This window comes from Chrysochloris asiatica, unplaced genomic scaffold (assembly GCF_000296735.1).
Source record: "Chrysochloris asiatica unplaced genomic scaffold, ChrAsi1.0 scaffold00069, whole genome shotgun sequence".
NCBI lineage: Eukaryota > Metazoa > Chordata > Mammalia > Afrosoricida > Chrysochloridae > Chrysochloris > Chrysochloris asiatica.
In genome coordinates, this window is record NW_006408587.1 from 677,132 (window position 1) to 704,640 (window position 27,509).

Genomic DNA, 27,509 nt, shown 5'->3' on the forward strand with positions numbered 1-27,509 from the left:
GTGACTAAAGGGCATGCCTGAGTGAGTGGACACTCCACCCCCAGAGGGTTCTACTATGCATGCACACAGCTCTCCTAGAAATTTAATGTGACAGTTTCCACTTAAAATCAAATGGCAGTGCAAAACGGCCACAGCCAGCCCAGAACTGTTTATCACTAGGAAAAAGGTCTGAATGGGGATTGTGGACTGAAAAGGAAATAGGCCAAAAATTAAATCCTGAGTTACATCACAATGACCAATAGTGGCATCTTCAAATTTCTCAGGAAGAAGAGTGAAAAGAGAAGCCCATCTCCTGATCACATTTACCTGGAGGTAAGCAGAGAGCATAAAAACTACTAAAACACACACCCATCAAAGTATTAAGGCCACAGATAACTCCTGAATATGCTCAAAAAACAAAAACAGATGGCCATATCAGCACATGTCCAGAAACGAGATAAAGTGACTGAGGCAAATGAGTTGCAAGTAGACCTACACTCCATACTGGAAAATGGGCAGACTTTGGAAAAACCTGAGAAGGAATTCAGAAAAATGATTAGAAAGATACATCACTGGAAACAATTCAAACCCTACAGAAAGAGGTCCAAATGATTAATAATAGAATATCAGACAGCTATAAATGCAGAATATCAAAAGAGGAAACAAATCCCTGCTGCAAGAACTATTCCCACACCCTCCACCAAAGAGTAAACAGGGATGGGCAACTTGGACATTGGCTACCCAAAATGGGAGGAGGGATTCAAAGATAAGAAATGACTGGCTTACAAGCTTTCAAGAGGGAACCTAGATACAAAGGACATGGAGGAAAGTAGAGTCTCCAGTGAATAGTATCCAGCCTGTCCAGGAAGGGCTGATGAAATGAAATACAGATGGGTCTCTTGTGATATAATAGTGAATATCAGGACTGATTGTGAGGGTTGGAAATCTAAAGGTGAACATTTTGTAGCAAGGAGGGGAGTGATTAACTTTTCAGTCTAGGAGTGGAGAGCCCTGGGACCATCAATGGAGAAGAGTGGAGAGCGGGATCCTACCCAGAGAAGCAGTGAGGCTTGAGATGGAGGCAAAAAGATGACGTGAAGAGATGGAGTGGCTTGGGACTTGACATCCAGAGAGGGAAAGGGGGTGGGGGGAGGAAGGGCAGGCTTGCAGGGTACCCCGTTCGGTTGGGTGAGGATGCATGGACAGGATGGTAACTATGCCATCTTTGATTTTGGAGAGCTTGATTGTATGTCTTGGTGATTGTCTTTTAGGGTCTATCCTTCTTGGGGTTCATTGAGCTTCTTGAATGCTTATCTTTTCATTTTTCAGGATGTTAGGGAAATCTTCTTCCAGAGTCTCTTGAACTATCTCCTCTGTGGACTTGTGTGATTCTTCCTATTCCAGAATGCCTATAATTCTTAAGTTATTTCTCTTCATGTTGTCCAACATGAATCTTAGGTCTTCTTCGGATTTTTTAAATACTTTTTTGTGCTTGCTCCTCTATCTTAGTAGTGTTGAGAGATTTACCTTTTAGTTCACTAGTTCTAGCTCTTCAGTTCTACTCCATTGTCCTTTCAGTGTATTGTGCATTTCTGATATTCAGAAAAATGATTATAAAATGTATCAAAACACTATAGAATGGAGTTGAGAAAAATAAGGAAGAAGTCAGGAAAGAGCTACACGAACAAACAAAGAAGATAGATACAGCGCTGGAAACAATTCAAAACCTACAGAAAGAGGTCCAAACGATTAATGATAGAATATCAGAAATGGACAATACACTGAAAGGGCAAAGGAGTAGAACTGAAGAGCTAGAAGCCAGAGAACTAGTGAGCTAGAAGGTAAATCTCTCAACACTACTAAGATAGAAGAGAAAGCACAAAAAGTATAAAAAAAATCTGAAGAAGGCCTAAGATTCATGGCAGACAACATGAAGAGGAATAACTTAAGAATTACTGACATTCCAGAACAGGAAGACTCACAGAAGTCCATCTACAGAGGAGACAGTTGAAGAACTTCTGGAAGAAAATTTCCCTAACATCATGAAAAGTGAAAGGATAAGCATTCAAGAAGCTCAGTGAACCCCAGGAAGGATAGACCCTAAAAGACAATCACCAAGACTTATAATAATCAAGCTCTCCAAAATAAAAAATAACGACGGAATCCGGAAAGCAGCTAGAGAAAAGAGAAGCGTAACATACAAAGGCAAGCAAATCAGATTAAGCTCAGATCTCTGAATAGAAACCATTCAGGCAAGAAGGCAATGGGGAGACATATATAATACCCTGAAAGAAAAAAAAAACTGCCACACAAGAATCCTCTACCCACCAAAGCTATCCATCAAATACGATGGTGTAATCAAAACATTCCAGGATAAACAGAAGCTAAGGGATTTTGCCAAAGTCAACCTTGAGATGAAAAACATCCTAAAGGGAGTTCTGTGGAGTGAGAACCAACAAGAACAGACAACAACCAGAGAATGACGTACGTGGCAGCATCACCCTGAACTCAGTCTACAAATGGAAGAGTCAAGAACAGGATAAAATGATAAGAACAGAGGATCTGGGAGATCAGTCTATGATCAAAATAATACAATGTGAAAGAAGGTAAACACAGAGGAACAGAGATCCAGGTGGTGAGAAGGTCAGGTAGATTACAGGATAAAATAGACTGTCTTAAATAGAGAGAAGAGTTAATGGAATATAAGGTAACCACAAGGAGCTCTGGAAGCGTAGTGTTTATGAATCGGGCTGTAAACTGCAAGGTCAGCAGTTTGAAACTACCAGCCGCTCCGCAGGAGAAAGATGAGGCTTTCTGTTCCCATAAAGATTCACAGCCTCAGAAACCCTGTTTAGGGTCGCTATGGGGCGGAACCGACTCGATGGCACTTAACAACAACAACAGTGGGGTTGGAATCGGGGGTTTAGTTCAGGTGTTGGGGAGGGCAATACAAGAAGGGAAAGGAGGTGGAAGAACAAGATAGATAGAGGAACACTGAGAAAGGTTTGCATGGCCTAGTGGGACAGAGGTAGATAGTGATACATGCTCAACCTTGGAACAACAGGGCTCTGTGATACAGGGATCTAGGCATAGTTTGAAGAGGGGAAATAATACTAAAATGCTTGACTGTCTTATGAATATTGGTTTGCCTTGCCTACTACTGTAAAATAGACACTTGAGTGGGACAGAAAGTAATGTTGGGAAACATGATTACAGAAAACTTGTAAGCCCGTCTTCAGCCTATAAATGTCTTAAATACCTAAAAGGGGTTCTAGAACTTGCCCAGTGAAACAGGCCTCTTGCAAAGCCTTTGCAGAGTATATAGGCTCTCAGGTGGAATCCTGAGTCCCATTCAGAACCTTATGAGGTGGGACATTTCCACTAGCAAGGACAAGCAGACCAGCCTGGTTCAGCTAAAGCAATAGAAGATACATCTTCAAAGAAAGATCATCAGGAAAAACTCAAAACAAAAATGTTAGCATGACTGACTTCTACAAGAATAAGCAAGCTGTTCGCCAGGAAGCCATCAAGGCAAGCAATCAAGTTCCTTCAGGATAAACTCCCCTAAGATTGAAACTCAAGGGGAACACACGAACAGGCATGTAAGCTTGCTGGTGACCACAATGGTCTACTAGTGAGTGGAAGAGGGGGAAAGGCAGCAATGAAGAAATGGATTGATTTCAACCACAATCCATTGACTCCCATTGACCTGGAGATGAGAGAGAGCAGAGGAAGGGCTAGTTGGTCCAAAGTGTGGTGAGATCTGGGGACACTTGAGGTCATGTACAGCAGATTTGCCTAATGCAGTAAGCCATTTGCTATCCTGACTGTTGCATCCATGAGTGTTGATGGTTGATCTGAGCAAAACGAAGTCTTTGACAACTTGAATCTTTTCTCCATTTAAATGGATGTTGTTTACTGGGCCAGTTGTGAGGATATATGCTTTCTTTACATTGAGGTGCAACCCATACTGAACGCTGTGGTCTTTGATCTTCATTAGTAAGTATTTAAGTTCTTCACTTTCAGCAAGCAAGGTTGTATTATCTGCACATTGTAAATTGTTAATTAGTCTTCCTCCAATACTGATGCGATGTTTTTCTTCATACAATTCAGCTTCTCAGATTATTTGCTCAGCATACAGATTGAGTAAGTATGGTGATAGAATACAATCCTGGTGCACATCTTTCCTAATTTTTAAACATTTGGTGTTCCCTTGTTCTGTTCAATAAACTGCCTCTTGGTCTATGTACTGGTTCCTCATGAGCACAAGTAAGTGTTTTAGAATACTCATACTTCACAAATGTTGTCCAGAGCTTGTCATGATCCACACAATCGAAAGCCTTTACCAGGTAACCATCTTTATGGTATCCTCTGCTTTCAGCCAAGATCCATCTGACATCAACAATAATATCCCTCATTTTACATCCTCTTCTGAAACCGGCTTGAACCTCTGGAAGTTCTCTGTCCATGTATGGATGTAGTCATTTCTGCATTACTTTTAGTAAAATTTTACTTGCATGTGATGTAAATGATGATTTATATCATCATGATGATTTACACATTCCATTGGAAGTCTATGACCCTGAAGGAAGAAGTCCAAGGTGCATTGAAGTCAATGGCAAAGAACAAGATACTGAGAATTGATGGAATACAAACTGAAATCTTTCAACAAACTGGCAATAGAGGCACTCACTCAGCTACGCCAAGAAATTTGGAGGACAACGACCTGGTCAACTAACTGAAAGAGATTCGCATTTGTACTCATTCCGATGAGAGGAGACTCAACAGAATGCGGAAATCATCAGACAATATCCTAGGGATTAGTGAACTAAAACTGACTGGTTTGGGTCACTTTGAAAAAGACAATCATATGGTTTACTATGCTGGGAATGACAAATTGCAGAGGAACAGTGTCAAAAAGAGCTTATTCAAGACCTATCTTGAAGTACAATGTTGTGTGTGATAGGATAACATCCATACGCTTACAAAGAAGACCAGTGTTAATATCACTAGTATTCAAATCTACACACTTAACCACTAAAGCCAGTAATGATGAGATTGAAAATTCTACCAACTTCTTCAGCCTAAAATTGATCAAGCATGTAATCAAGATGCATTGGTAAATACTGGTGACTGGAATTCAAAAGTTGGAAACAAAGAGGAAGGATAATGCAGTAGTTGGAAAATACAGACTTGGTTATACAAACGATGACAGATATCACAAAAAAGACTTTTGCTAGACCAGTGACCTCTTCATGGCAAATACCTTTTTGCAACAACATAAAAGGTGATGATACTCATGTGGATCTCACCAGATAGAATACACACGAATCAAATTTTATATACATATGAGAAGAGATGGTACAGCAGAGCTTAATATCATCAGCCCAAATATAACAGAAGCAGACTGTAGTACAGACAATCAACTGCTCATATCCAAGTTCAGGCTGAAGCTGAAGAATACTAAAGCCAGTCTATGAGAGCCAAATATGACCTTGAGTACATCCCACCTAAACCATCTCAAGAACAGATTTGATGCATTAGACACTAAAGACCGAAGACCAGAAGAGTTGTGATATGACATCATGAACATTATACATGAAGAAAGCAAAAGGTCACTAAAAACACAGGAGGGAAAGAAAATACCAAAATAGATGTCAGAAGAGACCCTGTAACTTGCTCTTGAGCACACAGAAGCTAAAATGAATGGCAGAAATAAAGTTAAAGAGCTGAACAGAGTATTTCAAAGGGCAGCTAGAGAAAACAAAGTATTATAATGAAATGAGCAAAGACCTGGAGTTAGATAACCAAAAGGAAAGAACACAGTCAGCATTTCTCAAATGAAAAGAACTGAAGAAAAAAAATTCAAGTCCCAAGATATAACATCAAATCATATAACATCACCAGGCAAAATACTTAATGAAGCAGAAAGCATCATAAGAAGATGAAAAGAATATAGTCACTGTACCAAAAGAATTGGTAGATGCCAGTCATTTCAAGAGGTAACATAAGATCAAGAAGCGATGGTGCTGAAGGAAGAAATCCAAGACACATCGAAGGTATTGGCAATAAACAAAGTTCCAGTAATTTATGGAATACTTTAAATGTTTCAGCAAAATGATATAGTGCTAGAGACACTCACTGGTCTATGCCAAGAAATTTGAAAGAGAGTTATCTGACCAATTTATTGGGAGAGATACATATTTGTGTCTTTTTCAAAGATAGTTGACCCAACAGGATGCAAAAATCATGAACAGTATCATTCATATCACATGCAAGTAAAATTCTGCTGAAAATAATTTTTCAATAGTTACAGCAGTACACTGACAAGGAGTGCCAGAAATTCAAATTGGATTCAGAAGACACAGAACTAGGGATTATCAGTGTTGACATCAGATGAATGGATCTTGGCAAAAAGTATGAGAATACCAGAAAGATATTTACTGGTCTTTTATTGCAAATGCTTTTGATTGTGTGGATCACAACAAAGTATAGATCACATTGAGAAGAATGGGAACTCCGTAACACTTAATTGTGCTCAGGAAAAACATGATATAAATAGATACATATAGATCAAGTGGCAGTCATTCTAAGAGAACAAGGGGATATAAAATGGTTTAAAATCAGGAAAGACGTGTGTCAGGATTATATCTTTTTATTCAATCTGTACGCTGAGCAAATAAGCAGAGAAACTGTATTATATGAAGAAGAACGTGGCATCAGAATTGGATAAAGGGTCATAAACAACTTGCATATATACAGATGACACAACCTTTCCTGCTGAAAACAAACAAGACTCATAGTATGTACTTATGAAGATCAAAGACCAAAAATCCTCACACCTGGAACAATACATAACATCATTATGAGTGGAAAAAAGATTGAAACTGACAAAGACTTCATTTTGCTGGACTGCACAATCAATACTTATGGAAGTAGCAGTCAAGAAATCAAAAGACATTACAACATTTTGCAAATATGCTGCCAAAAACATAAAGAAACCTCTTTAAAGTGTTAAAAAGCAAAGATAATACTTTGAGGACTAAGTTGTGCTTGACCCAAGCCATAGTATTTTCAATCACCTCATATGCATGTGAAAACTGGACAGTGAATAAGGAAGAAGAATCAACGTATTTTATTATGATGTTGGTGAAGAATATTGAAAGTACCATGGACTGCCAGAAGAACAAACAAATCTGTCTTGGAAGTTCTGCCAGAATGCTCCTTTAAGCCAAGATGGCAAGACTTCATCTTTCAATACATTCACTATGAATCAGAACTGAACCGATGGCACCTAACAACACCTTCTGTTTCTGCAGGAACCATGAAGTTAGTCTTTAAAAAATTACATTCCTGGAAGTGACCTGGTAAAGTGTTGGATCATCATGCTGTGAAACCACCAGATACTTTCCTTTGATTCCCTCTCTGGCTGTATTATAGCAAGGTGAACATTCTAGACCAAGCAAGAACAATGCAGGCAGTATAGAGATGGAATATCTAGAGAGGACAAACAATGTGACAATATACTGCTTTGTTGATAATTATATTACACTATAAACCTCTCTTTTTGAAAGGCAATAACCTGGTGTGGCGCTGTGGGTTAATGCGCCAGACTGCAAAGCCATTTGAACTGCAAGGTTGGTGGTTCAAGCTCACCACTCACTCCTCGGAAACCCTATACAGGGTCTCTATGGGTCTGCACGGACTCGATAGCACTTAACAACAACAATGCTTGGAGGTTACCTGTGGTTCCAACAGCCATAAAGAGTCATTCTACAGTCTAGGAAAAGGGAACGTGCATTTTTAAAATAAAGGCCCCACCAACAGCCAAGAGCCTGAACACCCTCTCAAATTCATTTTCACCGCGTCATTCATGAATAATACAAGAAACTGGCTAGCTTTCCGGCCTCCTTTCTCCACAATCTTCCAAGCTATTCTATATACAACTGCCAGGTGACACTTCCTAACCATTAGTTTCCAACCACGTCATTACACTGCTCCTATTATTCCTCTCATGAGAAAGATGAGGCTTTCTACTCCCACAAGATTTATAAGTTTTGGAAACCGTATACAGGGTCGGAACCGACTCAACCACACCTAACAACACATAAAAATTCTTCCAATGGGTCTCCACTGAATTTAGGTTAAAAGTCCAGTTCCTAAGCTAGACAAACAAGACCTGAGGCTTAACTCATTCATCTCTCACCTCACCCCTCACACCCACACGACATTCCAGTCACCCAACCTGAACTACTTGTGCTGCTCAAAACCAGTGGGAAATAACAAGTCCACACCTTATCATACATACACCGTACAAAACTCCTGTTCCTTCTGCTAGGAGTGTCTTGTTCAATTCTCCTTTCTAATGCCAACATCTCCTTTAGGTCTTATTTTAACTGTTTCCCTTTATTACAAAGTCCTTTCCTGACCTTTTTATCAAAGTTACCTAAACCTCCTGCTATGTATCAAAAACCACCCTGTACAGTTGGATCAAGATAGTGGAGTAAGCATATAAACTGAGCTGAACCTCTGCAACAAAGACATGGGAGATCAAGTGAAACCCATACAGATGGTGTTCCTGGAAACTTCAGCATCACAGAATAGGACAGGGGGGTGGACTGAGTGCTGGCTGGAAGAGGAAGCTGAATGGGAGCAGTGAAAGAGAAGAAAAACAGAAATACTACAGTTGGCATAGAGAGGCACAGCTATCTTTAGCTTTTATGAGCAGCGATTGATACAAGAGTCTTGGCGTGGTGCTGGGGGTTAATGCACTGGACTGCAAGGTCAATTTAAAATGCAAAGTTGGCGATTCAAGCTCACCAGTCGCTCCTCAGAAACCTTAGACGGGGTCACTGACTCGAAGACACTTAACACTAACAACACTGATACGGTAGCCTGCAGACATAGCTCAAAAAAGGGAACAAATCTTTACAGAGAGGACCACTCCCACCCCCTCAGTACACAGGGTTGACAGGGATAGGCAACATAGATATTGGCTACCCAAAATGGGGGGGGGCCTATAAAGGCAAGAAGTGACTGACTTACAAGCTTTCAAGAGGGAGCCTAGTTCCAGATGGGGCAGGGTAAGGTAGAATCACCATTGAATGATTTCCAATCCGTTGGGACCAGGGTGGTGAAAGGAAATGGGGATAGACTCTTGTGGTACAATAGTGAATGATTGCCATCAGGACTGACTGTGAGGTTAGGAAATATAGAGATAGATGTTTTTTGACAAAAAGAGAGTGACTGCAGCTTAGGAGCAGAGGTCCCTGGGACCATCAAATGAGAAGAATGGAGAGGCAGTGACATCAGGGATGGAGATACAGACGATGACGTAGACAGATGGAGTGCCTGGGGACACTGGACTCAGGAAGGGAGAAAGGCTGTATGCTGGTGGCCTGGGGGGGGGGGGGGGGGCCTGTGTGATGTCGTTGATTGCAATGAAATGAACTACGATAGGATGAGTGTAAAGCTGATGTTCTCCCATGTAAACCTCACAATAAAAACTTAAAAAAAAAAAAAAAAACCTGCTGCTCACTAAATCAATTTCTCCCTACACTAAATTGATTTAAGGGCTAATCAATGAGTCCTGACATGTAGAATGAAAAACACTGCTGTTAGATTAGGTGCTGTCGAGTCACTTGCGACCAACAGTGACCCTTTGTACAATAGAACGAAACACCACCAGGTCCTGTGCCATCCTCACAATTGCTGCTATGCTTTAGCCAATTGCTACTGCAACTGTGCCAATCCACCTAATTGGAGGTGGGGGGACAGGGGGAGGGGGTCTGGCTTCCTATTTTTCACTGACATTTCACAGGTGAGCTTGAACCACTGACCTTGTGGTTCTCAGTCTAGTGCATTAACCTGCCACACCACACCAAAAGTCCTTTCTCCATTTATCATGATGTTATTTAATTAATGGTGAGGATTTTTATTTTCTTCACATTGAGGAGCGGCCCATACTGAATGCTGTAGTCTTTGATCTTCATCAGTATTTTAAGTCATCGTCTCTTTCAGCAAGCAAGGTTGTACCATATGCATATCACAGGTTGTTAATGAGTCTTCCTCATTCTTCATCTAATCCAGTTTCTCTGATTATTTGCTCAGCATACAGCTAGAATAAGTATGGTGAAAGAATACAACTCTGGCACACACCTTTCCTGATTTTAATCCATTCAGTGTCCCCTTGCTCTGTGTACAGGTTCCTCATGAGCACAATTAAATGTTCCGGAATACTCATTCTTCGTAGCATGTCATGATCCACATAGTAGAAAACCCTTCGCACAGTCAATAAAGGACAGGTAAACATTTTTCCTATAGTCTCTGCTTTCAGCCAAGATCTATTTAACCTCAGCAATAGTATCTCTCCTTTGTCTGAATCCAGCTTGAGTCTCTGGCACTTCCCTGTCAATGTACTGTTGCAGCTGTTTTTTAATTACCTTTAGTACAATTTTACTTGAATGTGATACTAATGCTATTGTCTGATGATTTCTGCATGTCATCTGGTCACCTCTCTTTGGAATGAGCACAAATATGGATCTCATCCAATCAGCTGGCCAGGTAGCTGCCTTCCAAATTTCTTGGCGTAGATGAGTGAGTGCCTCCAGTGCCAAATTAGTTTGTTGAAAATTTTCTATTTGTATTCCGTCAATTCCTAGTGTCTTGTTCTTTGTCAGTGCTTCAATGTACCTTGAACTTCTTCCTTCAGTATCATTGGCTCTTGATTACACACTACCTCTTGCCTGAAATGGTTGAACATCAATCTTTAACATCAGTCTTTTTTTTTTTTTTCTTTTTAGTACAGTGACTTTTTTTTCTTTCCATCTTTTGATGCTTTCTGAAAAATTGTATTCCATCAATTCCCACAATCTTGTTCTTTGTGCTTCAATGTACCTTGAACTTCTTCCCTCCGTACCATTGGCTCTTGATCACATGCTACCTCATTAAATGGTTAAACATTGATTTTATTTTTAGTAGTGACTCTTTTTATTCTTTCCATCTTCTTTTGACGCTTTCTGCATCATTCAATGTTTTGTCCAAAAAATCTCTCAGTATTGCAAGTCAAGGGTTGAATTTTTTTTCTTGAAATTTTCTGTTCAGTCTTTTATCTTCTTATTTCAACTCCATTTACTTTAGCATCTCTACGCTGGAAAGCAAGTTTCAAAGTCTGTTCTGACATTCATTTTGTCTTTTCTTTCTTCATTGTCTTAACAACCTTTTGCTTTCTTTCTGTATGATGTTCTTAATGTCATCCCACAACTCCTCTTGTTTTCGATCATTAGTGTTTAATGATTCGAATCTGTTCTTGAGATGATCTCTAAATTCAGGTGGGATATGTCAAGGTCATATTTTAGCTCTCGTGTACTTGTTTAAATTTTCTTCAGCTTCAGCCTAAACTTGCATATGAACAATTGATGCTGTTCCATAGTTTGCCCCTGACCTTTTTATGGCTAATGATATGTATGTAGCCTTTCCACTTTCTCTTTCCACAGATGTAGTCAATTTGATTTCTGCGCATTCCATCTGGTAAAATCCATGTGTATGATAGTTTTTTTATGTTGTTTAAAAATGTATTTGCAATGAAGAAGTCAGTGGTCTTGTAAAATTTTATCATGTGATCTCTAGCATCATTTCACCAATGCCATATTTTCCAATGAATGACTCTTCTTCTTTTCCAGCCTTTGCATTCCATTTACCAACAATTATCAATACACCATGATTGCATTATTGATCAATTTCAGCCTGAAGAAGTTGGTAGAATTCTTCAATTTCGTCATCACTGGTTTCAGTGGTTGCATAAATTTGAATACAAGTGGTATTAGTCAGTCTTCCTTGTAGATGTATGAATATTATCCTATCACAGACAGCATTATACTTCAAGATAGATCTTGAAATGTTCTCTTTGATGAGGAATGCTATGTCATTCTTCTTCAATTTGTCATTCCCTGCTCATTAAACCATATGGTTGTCAGATTCAAAATAGTCAATACCAGTCCATTTCTTCTCACTAATGCCTAGTGAGATGAGGTCCATTTCATTTCTGACAACTTCCAATTTTCCTAGATTCATAGTTTGTACATTCTATGTTCCAATTATTAATGGATGTTTATAGCTGTTTTTCCTCATTTTGAGTTGTGCTTCATTAGAAAATGAAGGTTCCGCAAGCTTTACTCCTTTCGCACAATGATCAACTCTACTTTGAGAAGGCAGTTTTTCCCCAGTTGTATTTTGAGTGCCTCCCAAGCTGAGGGGCTCATCGTGCAGCACTGTATCTGACAATATTTTGGTGCCATTCATCATGTTTTAATATTCAATATTCTGTTGCTGACAGTGTTTCACTGCTAGTCAAAAGTTTTCAGTGGCTAATAGTTCAAAAGTAGTCTGCCTCCCCTTCTTCTGAGTCTGCCTTAGTCTGGACGCTGAGCTTAAACATGTGCACACTGGGTGTCCCTGCCGGCATTCAAAATACCAGTGGCATACCTTGCAGCATCACAGCAACACCAAGCCACCACAGTGTAACAAACTAACAGAAGAATGATGGGAAAAACACTGTAGAAGTATCTTTTTCCTAACTCAGCGCATATTTTCCCCCCATTGCAAAGAATATCACCCTTTAGAAAATCTTAAAAGAATGTCATTTCCTACAGAAGCATAAGGAATCCCACAGTGGACAAGCGAAGAAAGAATTCTTGGTCAAACTACTAAAGAAAAGACCTTAGGAATATTGACTCCTAGAGTCCTTAGGGAAAAAAAGATAAGATGGTGACTGAAAAGCTCGCTGCAACCATTGTTTTCCTAAATTGTTGTTGTTGTTAAGTGCTGTCGAGTTGGTTCTGACCCACAGAGATCCAGTACAGGGTTTCCAAGGAGAATGTGGTGAGCTTGAACCACCGACCTTGTAGTTCAAACGGCTTTGCAGTCTGGCGCATTAACCCACAGCACCACACCGGGACCCCTTTCCTAAACTGGTGCCCCATAAATCCTCACCTCCAGCACCTTAACTCCCCTGGCCTAGCCTCTACACCTTGTGATTCTAGAATCATGGTTACCTAAATTAAATCTCTCTACATCTCCTAAAAACACATATACAACACCGTAACATCAACAAGAGCACATATAAAATCACACATGATCCGTGCCTTCAATGTTACCCATAAACATTAAATTACAGAACTAAGACTAAAACTCAAGATAATAATCTAGTGTGGTGCCACAGGATAAGCACCCTACCTCAAGGTCAGTTTGAATCACAAGGTTGGTGGCTTAAATTCACCAGTTGCTCCTAGGACACCCTATACAGGGTCGCTATAAGTCGAAACTGACTCGACTGCACTTAAAAATAACAACATACAGTAAAAGTTTGACTTCTTTCCCAACAGATAGATGTGGGTTACTGCTGCCAGTCTACTCACCGTCACCCATACCACCCACCTAAGAGGTACCTCCAGAGTGTCGAGGGCAGTAAATGAGAATCTAAGAATTTTTAAGTACATACCTGTTTTTGGCCATAATGCATTGACTGCAATTTCACCTTTAAATTCTTCTGCCATTCCAAGTACACACATAGACATACCATACTTAGCAATGGTATATGCTGAAAGAAACCACAAAGAGAAATCATTTAAAAGCAAGGTAACTTTAGAGTTTGAATAGACAATCCTTTTTACTATTTCCTTCCCGGTATATTTTTTCAGAATTCTCCTTAATAATATAAAAAGGTAAGACATAGTTTTTAAAACATATTCTTTCTAAAATATCATCTTAATCGAAGTAGGTAAAATGGGATGAAGAACTAGTTTTATATATTTCCATTCTAAGAAAAAAACGAATACATTTTCACTTTTCTTATAATGGGAATGTTTCTTAACTTCCTTTTGCTTTTCTTTTTTTAAAGAATGAAAGGGATAATCTAAGGAAAATTACCACTAGCAAAATAACTATTAAAAAACTAGTAAAAATGGTTGCAAATTGAACCTAGTCAATTAAAACAGAACTATTTTGGTTTTATTCTGTGGGTTCCTATGATAGGTGCCTTTCCAAATCTTAGTGAATTATGCTGAAATAGGGCTAACTGTCTGATACTACTACTATTTTTAAGGAGGCATCTACACATAAAAAGGGCTTCAAAAAATTCATGGAAAAATTACACATCTTTAAGTTTCATTTTCTATGAACTTTTTGAAGCACCTGTGTCCTATAGGACAGAGTATAACTGCCCCATGGGACTTTCTACAGGAGCAGATCACCAGGAGTGGCTGGCTGGTTCTAATCATCAAACTATTTACTAGCAGCCAAGTACCACCAAGGTTCCTTAGCTTACTCAACTTAAATCATTAATTTACTTGAATGGATAGTTTTTAGTTGTTATTATTATTATTTTATTGTGAACTGAGGAATAGTTTACATGGGAGAACATCAGCTTTACACCATTGTTTTCATTGCAATGATTACAATCTCCTCTGTGCATCCTCATTCAACAGTATTTGCTTCCATCCCTCCATTTTTCCTTTTTTGGGGGGATGGGGGGTGGAGCGATATACACAAAAACACTCAGGAATATATAATAATTTAAGCAATCAAAGGGCACATTCTGCAAGCCTGCCACCTGGCTGCCAGCACCCTCTTTTTCTGGATAGTTTTTGACAAATCTTATTGTGAAATAAACTACATACAATAAAATACACCCATTTTATTGACTGGAAGGTATATGAGAAAGTTTTCTCCATGACTCTGTGACCAAAAGAACTAGATGGCACCTGGCTACCACTACCAACTGCTCTGAAAAGAATCACATTAGAAAGTTATGGATAGAGTGGAAGAAATGTGGAACAAAGCTCAAAATTATAAAGATGAAAAAAAGACCAGGTTTACCAGTCAGAAAGACATTGGAGGAACCCAAAACTGCGGTGCTCAACCACCCTTAAGGTCTGGAATGAAACTTACCCTTGTGGCCCAATTTTGAGTCAAACAGTAGATTTACAGAGGGGACAACACTAGTATGCTCACCATGGAATGAATGGTCAAGCATTCAAGGTCAAAGGGGCAACGGTTACCTAAGGACAAAGTTCAGAAAGGTTGGAAGGAGGGTGGAATGGAAACAAGAACCACAGGGAGGAAGTAGGAGAACTGTTAAGTGGAAGGGATTGCAATCATAGAGATGAAAAAAGTGTGTGATTTGTGGAACGTGAAGCTGATGACCTGCTCTGTAAACCTTCACTCAATTAACAATAAAAATTTCAAAAAAAAAAAAGTACCTTTTAAAAGAACATATAAAAATTAACAATTTACTTTCAAAAATACTACTGATTCTATATAGAAATTTCCTTTTGAAAATGCTATGTATGGATCACAGACTAAACTAACCAAGTTAACCACCCTCTCACCCTACCACCTACCACAGTGCTGTTTGAACCACAATGGATTTAGGTTCAATGGAGGGCTGAGATTGAGGATATGAGCAATTTTACTCTTTTTCAAATAAGGAATACATGCCTTAGATCTGAAAACAAAACAAAACATAGATCAAGTTAATAGCTTCCAACAATTTCTCTTCTTTTTTAAAGTTATATTTTAAACCATTCCTATGTGGCAACTAAACTTGCTCCATAATTTATAGATTGAAGAAGTTGGTAGAATTCTTCTATTTCATCCTCACTGGCTTTAGTGGTTGGTGCATAAATTTGAATAATAGTGGTATTAACTGTGCTTACCTGTAGGCGCATGGATATTATCCTATCACTTCCTGCATTGTACCTCATGACTGATCTGGATATCTGTCCTCTTAATTGTGTGAACTTGGGCAAATGACATAGCACACCTTATTTTCAGTTTTCTCATCTGTAAATATCAGTGATATCAGCTATCATATAGGACTGTCCAGAGGATTAAAATGAGAAGATATAGATGAGGGTATTGACAACAAAGCATAGACTCAACACGAAATAAGCAATGGTTCTGTTATGGTGCTGCAGGATAATGCACTCACGGCAAGGTCAGCAGTTCAAACTCACCAGCCACTCCTAGGAAACCCTATAGAGGTCCGCTATGCGTCAGAACCAACTCAATGGGACTTAACAACAACAACAAATTATAAGTATTACATGTGTTGATTTTCTTCATATTAGTAGGAATAGTACTCCTGCTACATAAGAGCTGTAATTTAGCAACATAACTCCCAGGACATTTCCAAATTAAATGTGCCACAACAAGGTAGGCAATTTGTTTTACAAAAGACTCAGGTCCAGTGTTTTCCAGATTTTTAATGCTAAACTAAAACAATGTTAATTATATTATATATTTAGTTCATAGACAATGACTTCTAGGACGTTGAACTAGCCCATTCTTCTTTCAAATCAGTTTTTTATTACCAAATGTACAACATTCTTGTTACTACTTGAAACCTCTTTTCAAGCTTACAAATCAAATATAATCAATTATCACTCAAAGGTATTTTGTACATGTTGTTTTTCATTTCCTCACTTTTATAGGAGTGTTGCAGGGAAAGGTAAACAATACTGCAGCTGATCCTCATTAAAACAGCAAAAGTACATCTCAAAGCAACAAAAGGAAACAAATCAAATCTATTCCAGACACAAGTCCACAGTATCGACTCAAAGAATCATCGCATCCCTTTAGCGGACTGTCTGTCTTATACCAGCTTCCCGTTGAATGCTTATTCAATAAAGCTTTTGTTTTACAAATTTGAAGAAAAAAAAAAAAGATTGAGCTCACTTCATTTACATTATGAACATGAGCTTCTCCTTTCTACCTGCACTTTACCCACCTGGCCCTCAGCAATAGTAATCAGGTGCATTTTCCCCAGTAACATGCCCTGTTATATATTATAATGAAAATTCTTAGCACCAAGTTTAGACACTAATATCCTCAGTTTAATAAAATAGTTAAATTGATTGAAAACTTACTGTGTGCCAGGCATTGTGCTTATTTATATTAACTATGTGACTTAATCAGGAGTTGCAAACTCAAAGGACTATAAGGCATTTGAATGTAGAAATAAAGTCAGCTGGGTTTAAGAAAAATCAACTGTTTAGAAATACAATCAAACTTCATTACTGAACTCCTGAAAACATGCAACATGATGGGAACACATAATACTGGATACTATAAATTAAATGAAAAATTTTTTAAATAAAAATTTTTCATTATGAGTTTTTCTTTCCTAACTTACACCTTTCACAAATGATTAAAATCTTGACAGCTTTTTGGTTTGGCCCCAAAGGGCAATGTCAGGTCTTGCATTTGGAATCACAATGTGTCTTTAGCTGGGAGAAATATTTAGTTTTATATATATATAAACGGTTCATAAATGTAGGAGCTTTCAAAAATGAGTAGAGTCTTTGCATAAGGGTTTTTATTTTTAAGGATCTCACTTTCTGAAATATTTGTAGAACTGTCATTCCAATACACTCCCACTGATTTTTAATACTTTAGGACTCTATAACTTCCACTTACAAGTTCTTCAACCACACTAACAGGATTCACCGAGAAAGATTACTGAACGAGGTTACTTCATTTTCCTTTAATTTGAAATCAGGATGCTGATTTTGTTTTGAAATGAACCTTCAACTCTGTAATTGTAGGAATGTGACTTAGGACAATTACATTCATTTTTGGAAAATGACCTCCTATAGGAAAGTGAGACAGAATGTTCTTGCAACATGAATTTTCTAAAGACACAATTGCACAAGGAATGAACAGAGAAAATCACATATTTGTATTTACATAAGTCATAATGTCAACTAAAAAGGCCAATCTTAACCCAGTTCTGTAGTTGGGAACTGAGTGAGGAATTTTCTCTTTGAGAGGCAAAAAAGTTGATTTCTTTCTAATTAAAAAACAAAATCTCTTCAAAAATAAGCTATGGCCACTCAACAATATAACAGCAAATGACCAGGTTTATACGCAAAACAAGGAAAGACCTGAACTGTCAATATTCAAGCCATACAAGTAGATTTAATTCTCAGTGGTAATAACATAGTTCATTTTTAACTGGAGTTCTGGTATGGTGCTGCATGATAATGCACTGAACAATATGATTAGTTTGAACCACAAGGTCAGTGGTTCAAACCCACCAGCTGCTCCTCGAAAATCCTATACAGGGTCGCTATGAGTCAGAACCAACTCAACAGCACTTAACAATAACAATAAATTTTTAACTTTTTAGCAAAAAGCAATAAAACAAACTATTTCTGAACTCCTGTAAAACATTTCAACATCAGAATTTTAATAAGTTTAAAGGTAACACTGGAGTCCTGGTGTGGCATTGTGGAATAAAGCACTGGACTGCACAGTCAGTTTGAACCACAAGGTCGGAAATTCAAACTCACCAGCCACTCCTTGGAAACAGTATACACGGTCACTATGTGTCAGAAACAACTCAATGGCACTTAACAAGGACAAAAGTTAATACTGACCACATCAGCAGGACTGTCTACAGTTACAACTACTAATTTTGACAAATATACATTAGACTTTCTAAGACTTTTCTCAATGTCTAACAGTAAGACATTTCCCAATGTTCATATCGTAGTCACTGAGTCTAAAATCTTTTTAATCACATCAAAATCTCATGACACCATAAATATAACTTAATTGGTGGTATATCTGTATATGTGGCTTCATAATCTGCAATAGAAACTGCCATGAATGATTCAACTTTTTTATTTAATTTACCCTACTTAGCCTTAATTCAACATGCTGAGCATCAGTATTCCTGGTTAGGTTTATATTTTTTTTAATTGTTTAAACAAACACTTATATTCATTAAAATTCTCTCATAAACTTGCCAGTTATGAAAGATATTGAAGTATCTCTAGGCATTTAACAACAACAACAACTGATATGAGAGTACTATTTTACGTGTAGTAAGTTATCATCACAACCTTTTCTCTACGCCTCCCATAATTCCTACTATGGTTTGATTCACTTTGGTTTCCATTCAACAAAGATAACACTTTGCATAGTGAATTCGTAGAAATATGCCTCACATCTACAAAGAGGCTCTTACCCATTTTACTTGAACAGATGGCCCTCTTGGCATATGTTTCCTCTTCCCACTTTAGATAAACATGGGTATAAAAAATATTTTTCTTTCTTCTTTAATATAAGATAAACAATGCAAGTACAATGACACGGCATCCAAAAGATAATGGAGCTCAGGGCCTATTCATAGAGGTAGCTACTTTTGCTACATAAGGAGCTCTGGTAGCATAGTGGTTATGAATCGGGCTGTGAAACTCAAAGTCAACAGTTTGAAAGTACCAGCTGTTCCACGGGAGAAAGATGAGGCTTTCTGTTCCTGTAAAGATTTGCAGCCTCGGAAACCCTGTACAGGGTCGCTATCAGTTGGAACCGACTCCACAGCACATAACCACCACCACTATTGCTACAAAGGAACACTATCTGTATGTGGCCAGATTTTCCAGTATTTCAAGAAAAATCAGAAACCTGGGTTTTTGTATAAATCTGATGTCTGTAACGTAGACAAGTAATGAAATTCTGAATGTAGGTAGCTAATGAAAACTTCCAGGGACAAGTTTTGCAGACCAAACAAAACATACCTGAGGACAAAATTCAGTTCTCTAACATAAGAAACTCTCCATTTATCCTTCATGATCAACCCTATTATATAGTTCTTTAGTATCCACACTTTACAAATAAAGAAAAACTGAATCTTCAAGAGTTACTTGCCTTTTACATTGAGGGGATTGCAATCATTGAAAGGGAACGAAGCATATGTGTTGAATGTAAAAGTGACATCTGCTTTGTAAACCTTCACTCAATTCACAATTGTTTGTTTTGTTACTTGCTGTTGAGTTGGTTCTGACTCATTTGTTGTTGCTGTTAGGTGCCTTCGAGTCGGTACCAACTCATAGTGACCCTACGCACAACAGAACGAAACACTGCCCGATCCTGGGCCAATCTCACAACTGTTGCTACGCTTGAGCCCACTGATGCTGCCACTTTGCCAATCCATCTTGCTGGGAGTCTTCCTATTTTTCTCTGATCCTCCACCTTACCAAACATGATATCCCTCTCCAGTGACTGGTCCCTCCTGACAATACGTCCAAAGTATGAGAGATGAAGTTTGGCCATCCTGGTCTCTAAGGAGCACTCTGGCTGCACTTCTTCCATCACAGATCTATTGGTTCTTTTGGCAACCCATGGCACTTTCAATATTCTCCTCCAATACCATAACTCAATAGCATCAATTTTTCTACGGTTTTCCTTATTCACTGTCCAGCTTTTGTATGCATATGAGGTTACTGAAAATACCATGGCTTGGGTCAGGTGTACCTTAGTCCTTAAGCTGACATCTTTGCTCTTCAACACTTTAAAAAGGTCTTGCACAGCAGATTTGCCAAATGCAATAAGTTTGATTTCTTGACTGCTGCTTCCATGAGTGTTGATGGTGGACCAGAGCAAAATGAAGTCTTTGAGAACTTTAATCTTTACTCCATTTATCATGATGTTATTTCTTGGTTCAGTGGTGAGGATTTTTGTTTTCTTTAAATTAAGGAGCAACCCATACCAAACACGATGGTCTTTAATCTTTATCAGTAAGTATTTTAAGTCTTCTTCCCTTTCAGCAAGCAAGGTTGTCATCATCTGCATATCGCAGGTTGCTAATTAGTCTTCCTTCAATCCTGATGTCATGTTCTTCTTCATCTAATCCAGTTTCTAATATTATTTGTTCAGCATACAGATTGAATATGGTGAAAGAATACAACCTTGGCTCATGCCTTTCCTGATTTTAAACCATTCAGTGTTCCTTGTTGTGCTCGAATGACTGCTTCTTGGTTTAAGGGCAAGCGCCTCATAAGCACAATTAAGTGTTCCAGAATACTCATTCTCTGCAATGCTGTCCATAGCTTGTCATGATCCACACAGTCAAAAATCTTTGCATAGTACAGGTAGACATCTTTCTGATATTCTCTGCTTTCAGCCAAGATCCATCTGATGTTAGCAATGACATCCCTCATTCCCCGTCCCCATCTGAATCTGGCTTGAACGTCTGGCAGTTCCCTGCCAAAGTACTGGTGCAGCTGTTTTGGAATTATCTTTAGCAAAATTTTACTTACATGTGACATTAATGTCAGTTTCAGAATGGCCAATAGTAGTCCATTTCAGCTCATTAATGCCTAGGATATAGATGTTCCATTTCATTTTTTACAACTGCAATTTCCTAGATTCATACTTCCTACATTCCATGTGCCAATTATTAATAGATGTGTGCAGTTGTTTCTTCTCATTTTAAGTTATGCCCCATAAGAAAATGAAGAACTTGGGTGTTAGTCATATGAGCTTTCTGTTACTTATATAACTAAAACTCAAGTTATTTTCAGAAAAGACAAGACCTGCCAGCTTGAGCAATCAATCAGAGAAGGCAATATATGCATATATGTATTTATTCAAGCAAATATTTGAAAATACTCTAACTACATGGTGGCGGTATTGTTGTTAAGTGCCATCAAGTCACTTCTGACTCATAGTGACTCTTTGTAGGGTTTCCAAGAAGCAGTTGGTGCATTTGAACCGCTGACCTTGTACTTAGGAGTCCAGTGCTTATCCTACAGTGCCACAACAGGACTTAGTCTTTATTATATTCACAGAGAAAAGGAGCTCTAAATACACCTACTTATTTAAAATTGTTGTTGTTGTTAAGTGCCGTCGAGTCGGTTCCGACCCATAGCGACCCCATACAGGGTTTCTGAGGCTGTAAATCTTTACGGGAGCAGAAAGCCTCATCTTTCTCCCATGGAGCGGCTGGTAGTTTCGAACTGCTGACCTTGCGGTTCACAGCCCGATTTGTAACCACTACGCTACCAGAGCTCATTATTTAAAATACTACCTGCTAACTTGGAAAGGAGTCCTGGAAGTGCAGTGGGTTCTGAGTTGGGCTGCTAATTGTAAAGTAAGCAGCTGTAATCGACCAGTCACTTTGCCAGACAGAGATGAGGTTTTCTGCTCCTGTGAAGATTTACAGCCTCAGATACCCTATTCAGGGTCACTATGAGTCAGAACTGACTTTAAGGCATACGATCACCACCAACCACCATGGACTTGGAGCACTTTAAGGACTTCATAGGGACTGACTAGATTTTAAACTGTTCTATTGTTGTTGTTGTAAGTGCTGTCAAGTCGGTTCTGACCCATAGCGACCCTGTATAGGGTTTTCAAGGAGCAGCTGGTGAGCCTGAACCGTCGACCTTGTGGTTACAAACCGACTTTGCAGTCCAGCGCATTAACCCACAGCACCACACCAGAACTCCACACTGTTCTAATACTATGGTTCAACTCTATTTTCCACTTAGTTCTCTGGGAAAACATTGCAACATTTCCCCCACAACTTTTCCTTCTAACTTACGTAAGATAGGTGCCTCTGGTATTGACATTCATCATCAAATCCACTCTCTTTGTAGGTGTTTCCAATGTGTTGGTCAAGCTAATAGCACTGGCATTATTCACCAAAATATCAATTCCTGTTTTCAAAATAATCAACTTCAAGTTATTATTAATTTACATTATCAAAGACAGAAATAAATACATTCAGCCTATATGAGAAGGCTTCAACAAATTTGTGGTAAAATTCCATTATCTTTGAATCCCATTTATCCACAATTTTTTTTTTTTAACTGTGAATTCAGTGCATGTTTACAGTCAAAATTATAAGTTTTACATTCAACAAATCACACACTTTGTTTCATCTCAATGACCGTAATCCTTTCCATGACATAACAGTTGTCCCGGTTCTTCCCTGTGGTTACCCATGTATGAATATCCTCTTTCAAGCTCTTAAATATTTGTGGGATATATAAATACATACATCTCTCACTCTTCCTCCCATACCCATTCAGGCTGTTTCTTTGCCCATGTATCTAAACACAGAACAGTTATTCCAAGGGTGTTCCACAAACTTTTTGAAGCCCCCTTGTATAATTGAACCCTCACTTTATCTGCTTTAATTGCATTGACTCACAAATGCTTCTTTTCCATAATATGATTGACAAATATGTCAATGTAAGACTTAGGAGCTATGTCAACACAGCACCCAAATGATTTTCATAGGCACACTGGCGATAGTCAATCACCAGAGCTCCCTGTAAAACGCTAAAGATGCTTAGTCCTTAATGATTCATCTCTTCTACACTTACCTCCTGTCTTCCCTCCCTGTCTTCAACAACCTTAGGTCAACTTCCTTAAAGTCGTCCCTTCTCTCTAGAATCTTTCCAATGCCTGCCCTCCTTCCAAGAACACCAAGGCCCCTCACTTACAGGAAAGGGCTTTTTCCTGGTCTTGGAACTAGGAAAAGAGAAAAGACCTTGGGTTTCAATTCCAGACAAACTCATCAAAGTAAATCAAGTATTCTTGGTGACCTATAACCATTATCATTTCTGCCTATTTTATCTCTACTCATACACAACATATTTTGTTTACAATTTAGTAAAATAAAAATAGTATAATACAAATGTATGTCAAGCACTTCTTGTTTTCCTGCATGATCTTGTTAACAACTCTTTTTATAGGGTACTTAATATCCCATCAAATATTTGAATCTACTATAAATACGGTATCCACCATGATTAGGAGAGAGTAGAGGTGGAGCCACTAAATAGCTACTTATGTTCAAAATACAATAGTAGCGACTTACATTCTTATTGGAATGGCAGGAAAGAAGAATAGAGAAACAGAAAGAAAAAAAATTTAAATACATCAAAGGGGACACTAAGAGGAATTGAAAGAAACTTTAAGAAAAATTCTCCATAATGACAATCCCACTATAAATTTATAAATTTAGCAATAAGATAAGAGTGTATCTGATGGTCCTCTCAATGCCAGGTATCAAAATATAGAGGAAAAAACTTTTTTTGCAAGGACAGGGGAAATTGTTGCTGTTGTTAGGTGCCATCGAGTTGGTACCAACTCATAGCGACCCTATGCACAATAGGATGAAACACTGCCTGATCCTGGGCCAACCTCACTACTGTTGCCATGCTTGAGTCCATTGATGCTGCCACTTTACCAATCCATCTCTCTAGGGGTCTTCCTCTTTTTCTCTGACCCTCCATCTTACCAAATATGATATCCTTTCTCTAGCGACTGGTTCCTCCTGACAATATGTCCAAAGTATGAGAGACGAAGTTTGGCCATCCTGGTCTCCAACAAGCACTCTGGCTATACTTCTTCCAACACAGATCTATTGGTTCTTTTGGCAGCCCATGGCACTTTCAGTATTCTCCTACAATACCATAACTCAAAAGGGGAAATACATCCTCTTAATTAATTATATCTACCAACTGAGTTCAAATTCCCAGGTCATAACTGGCAGATCAATGAAACGGATCAGTTAAAATAAAAATTAAGATCTCCTGTTATCTCTCTCATTTTCTCTATTCATGGAAAAGTACATCATATAATTGACAAAGTTGAATTAATCCAATTCTGAAGATGCTGAAGAAACAAATACAGATCCTGTGGAAGAAGACCTAAGGCACAATGGCTAAAAAAGAAATCCAGATCATAGATGCATCTGAGTGAAATCCCTTTGTCTGGAACCAAGCAGAATAAAAACACTAGAGGGGATGACTGTAGTTGTTATTAAGTGCCATCAAGTTGGTTCCAACTCATAGTGACCCTGTATACAGGAGCAGCTGGTGGATTTAAACTGCCAACCTTGTGGTTCACAGTCTAGCGTTGATCCTACAGCATCACACTAGGACTCCAAGAAAGAGAAAATTTTAGTTTTGGTCTTCAAGTTCTCTGTGGCAGCAACAGGAGAAAATTTATGAGATTCCAATTTCTCTGTAGGACCCTAATAATGGAAGCGGAGGTACTACACATTTTGATACTCAGGCATATATGAAGGGGTCTCAAAAAGTTCATGGACAAATGAAAATAAAAAGATGATAGAATATTTCATGAACGTTTAAAAGTCACCCTCATATTACTGGGTCTATGCTGTCATGTCCTGCACAATGTATAAATTTCTCATAAACCAGGTTGAACAGCACAGCTAGAACTCTTCAAGAAGATCAATTAAACAGGAAGTGAATTCTAGGCCTAATTAGCATGGCCTTAGAGTACATTTAGCCAATGTCCTTTTGACCCATTTCAGAGGTTTATGGGGCAATATCAGGTACCAGCTGACTTACTAGTGGATATTAATGGAATCATAGAAAATGAATAAAAATTGAGAAAAGGCTTAGATAGATTATTCCTCGAAGACAAACTCACCAGTTGATCAACAGAAGGAAGCAAAACTGGAGAATTCTAAGGAACCCTCATCTACCTTCTCCCCTGAGTTCCTCCCTAAACTAATCAGGTCAGATTTTAGGACATTAATTTGAAGACTTTTACCAGTATGTTGAGTCACTGGATAAAAGATCATGCATATGAGTATGGTTCTTTGACGTCTGTTTGTGATGACATTAGTTTAAAGAAAAAAAAAATTCATAATCTCTCTCCTTCTCACATGAGCATTACATTACTTTGGGAAAGGCTGCTTGCCATGAGCTGAGACTGTGAATCTGAAGGAGACGCCCAGCTTAAGTCAAAGTCCTAAGCTCCAGTCCAGTACACCACAGTATTCTGCACTGGGGTTTAAGAGTACAAACTTGATGAACAATAAAATACTATCTTGTTTCTCATTTGCCAGAGTCCTTTACATGTACATAGGATCCCATGGAACATTATGGAGGGAGAGGGGTAATGTCAGGGCAGGATCCAGACATGGCTAGTTGGCTGGCCATAACATCATCAAACACTTACCTAGCCCCTGAACACCTGCCTTCTAGGAGCATAGGAATTAATTGGGGCGATAAAAGAAATATTTAAGAGTCCTGGTGTGGCGCTGTGGGTTAATACACCAGACAGCAAAGCCGTTTGAACTGCAAGGTCAGTGGTTCAAGCTCACCAGTCACTCCTCAGAAACCCTGTATAGGGTCACTATGGGTCGGATCCAACTCGACGGCACTTAACAACAACAACAAAAGCAGTCTAAGACAAGGATCAAAGGAATTTTAGGAATACAGAGGAAGATGAGCTTTAAATAAGCATAAAAACGTAGGATTTCAAAAGACAGAAGGGGAACATTTCAGGAAGGACTGATAGTGGAGAATTCTCAGGAAGGGGAAGAGAAAAAGTGGTAGAAAAATTCAAGGTAAGGCAATGAAAGCAATCAATTTTGACTGGAGTAGGGAGTTTATAAAGGAATGAAAAATGAAGCCTCCAAAAACCTGTTGCAATCAGAGAGTTAAATATTTTGAATGCCAATAAGGTATCTGCATTTTATTCAATGTTGTTAAGTACAGTCGAGTCAGTTCCAACTCGTAGTGAACCTATATAGGGTTTCCAAGGCTGTAAATCTTTGCAGGAACAGAAATCCTCATCTTTCTCCTAGGGAGCAGCTGGTGGTTCTGCAGTGCAGTGCATATCATTCAGAGCCACGGCATACCTACTTTATCCAACAAACACCAAAAAGTCTTCTGAAGACGTTAACTCAAATGGGGACAAGGTAAGCAAATGAGACCTGGGAAATGTTTGTTAGGTGTATGTTATTGTCAAAGTCCTAACTTTCATTGTGTGTGATGGATTTACAGGTGCTTGTTACAGTATTTTCTAAATTTTGAGTAATTAACAAGTCATCAGATGGTATGATCTGATGCTTCTACATGAGCAAATAACTAATTCTGGTTATATTCCAAAGACAAAGAAAATGTTAAAAAAAAAAAAAAAGTTTTAAAAATTTAACAGTTATACCTAGAATTTTACCCAATATTCAATAATTATTTCAGTATTAAGGCACTACCTCCAAATTTCTCGACTGCTTTCTCCACTGCATTATTGATCTGCTGTTCATCTCTCACATCAACAATACATGGCAAGGCCTTTCCTCCAGCTGCTTCAACTACAAAGGAGAAACAAATGAAAAGACATTAAAGTATTTAACTGGTACACATTTCACTGGTACAACAGTTAAAAGGAACGAAGAGTATTCAATTTTCACAAAACTAACATAAATTGCTATGTCTTATAGCCAAGAGTGACTCCTTAAAATAGGTCAGATGGACTAGCTAGCTCATCCAGCTTCAGATTGGCAAGGCTAATTCTACTACAAAATATTTAAAAAGCCATTAATTTTTAAAAATTCTATTTAAAAGCAAAAAAGGAAGCTAATTAAAAAAAAAACAAAAAACCTTTTTAACTATGAAAATTTTCAAAAAATATGCAAAGTATAAAGAATAGTATCATGATCTACCATTATCTATTGCCTATGTTAAATAATTTATGTTTTGCCAGTTATTAAATTTGTTTCTGTATAGGTTTTTGCTGATACATTTAAAAATAAATCCTAGGAATCAAGTCACTCACAAATACTTCATATGCATTTCTCTAATATAACCACAAACTATTATCATAACTAACTAACTGACAATATCAGATAAAGGTAACTTTTTTAACTATAAAATTATTTTCTTGGTGCCTTTTGCATGGTGCTTAGTACAATG

General features: G+C 38.3%; 1 protein-coding gene across 1 annotated transcript in view; it reads right to left on the bottom strand.

Annotated features, from left to right (window-relative positions):
• HSDL2 (hydroxysteroid dehydrogenase like 2) overlaps window positions 1-27,509 on the bottom strand; it is an 80,858-nt gene that overhangs the window by 44,068 nt on the left and 9,281 nt on the right. The window contains exons 3-6 of the mRNA XM_006864727.1: window positions 26,810-26,908; window positions 22,370-22,484; window positions 15,378-15,481; window positions 13,478-13,576 (exon numbers count right to left, since the gene is read on the bottom strand). Of these exons, the coding sequence (XP_006864789.1) occupies window positions 13,478-13,576; window positions 15,378-15,481; window positions 22,370-22,484; window positions 26,810-26,908 (417 nt within the window). The remainder of the gene's footprint in view (window positions 1-13,477; window positions 13,577-15,377; window positions 15,482-22,369; window positions 22,485-26,809; window positions 26,909-27,509) is intronic.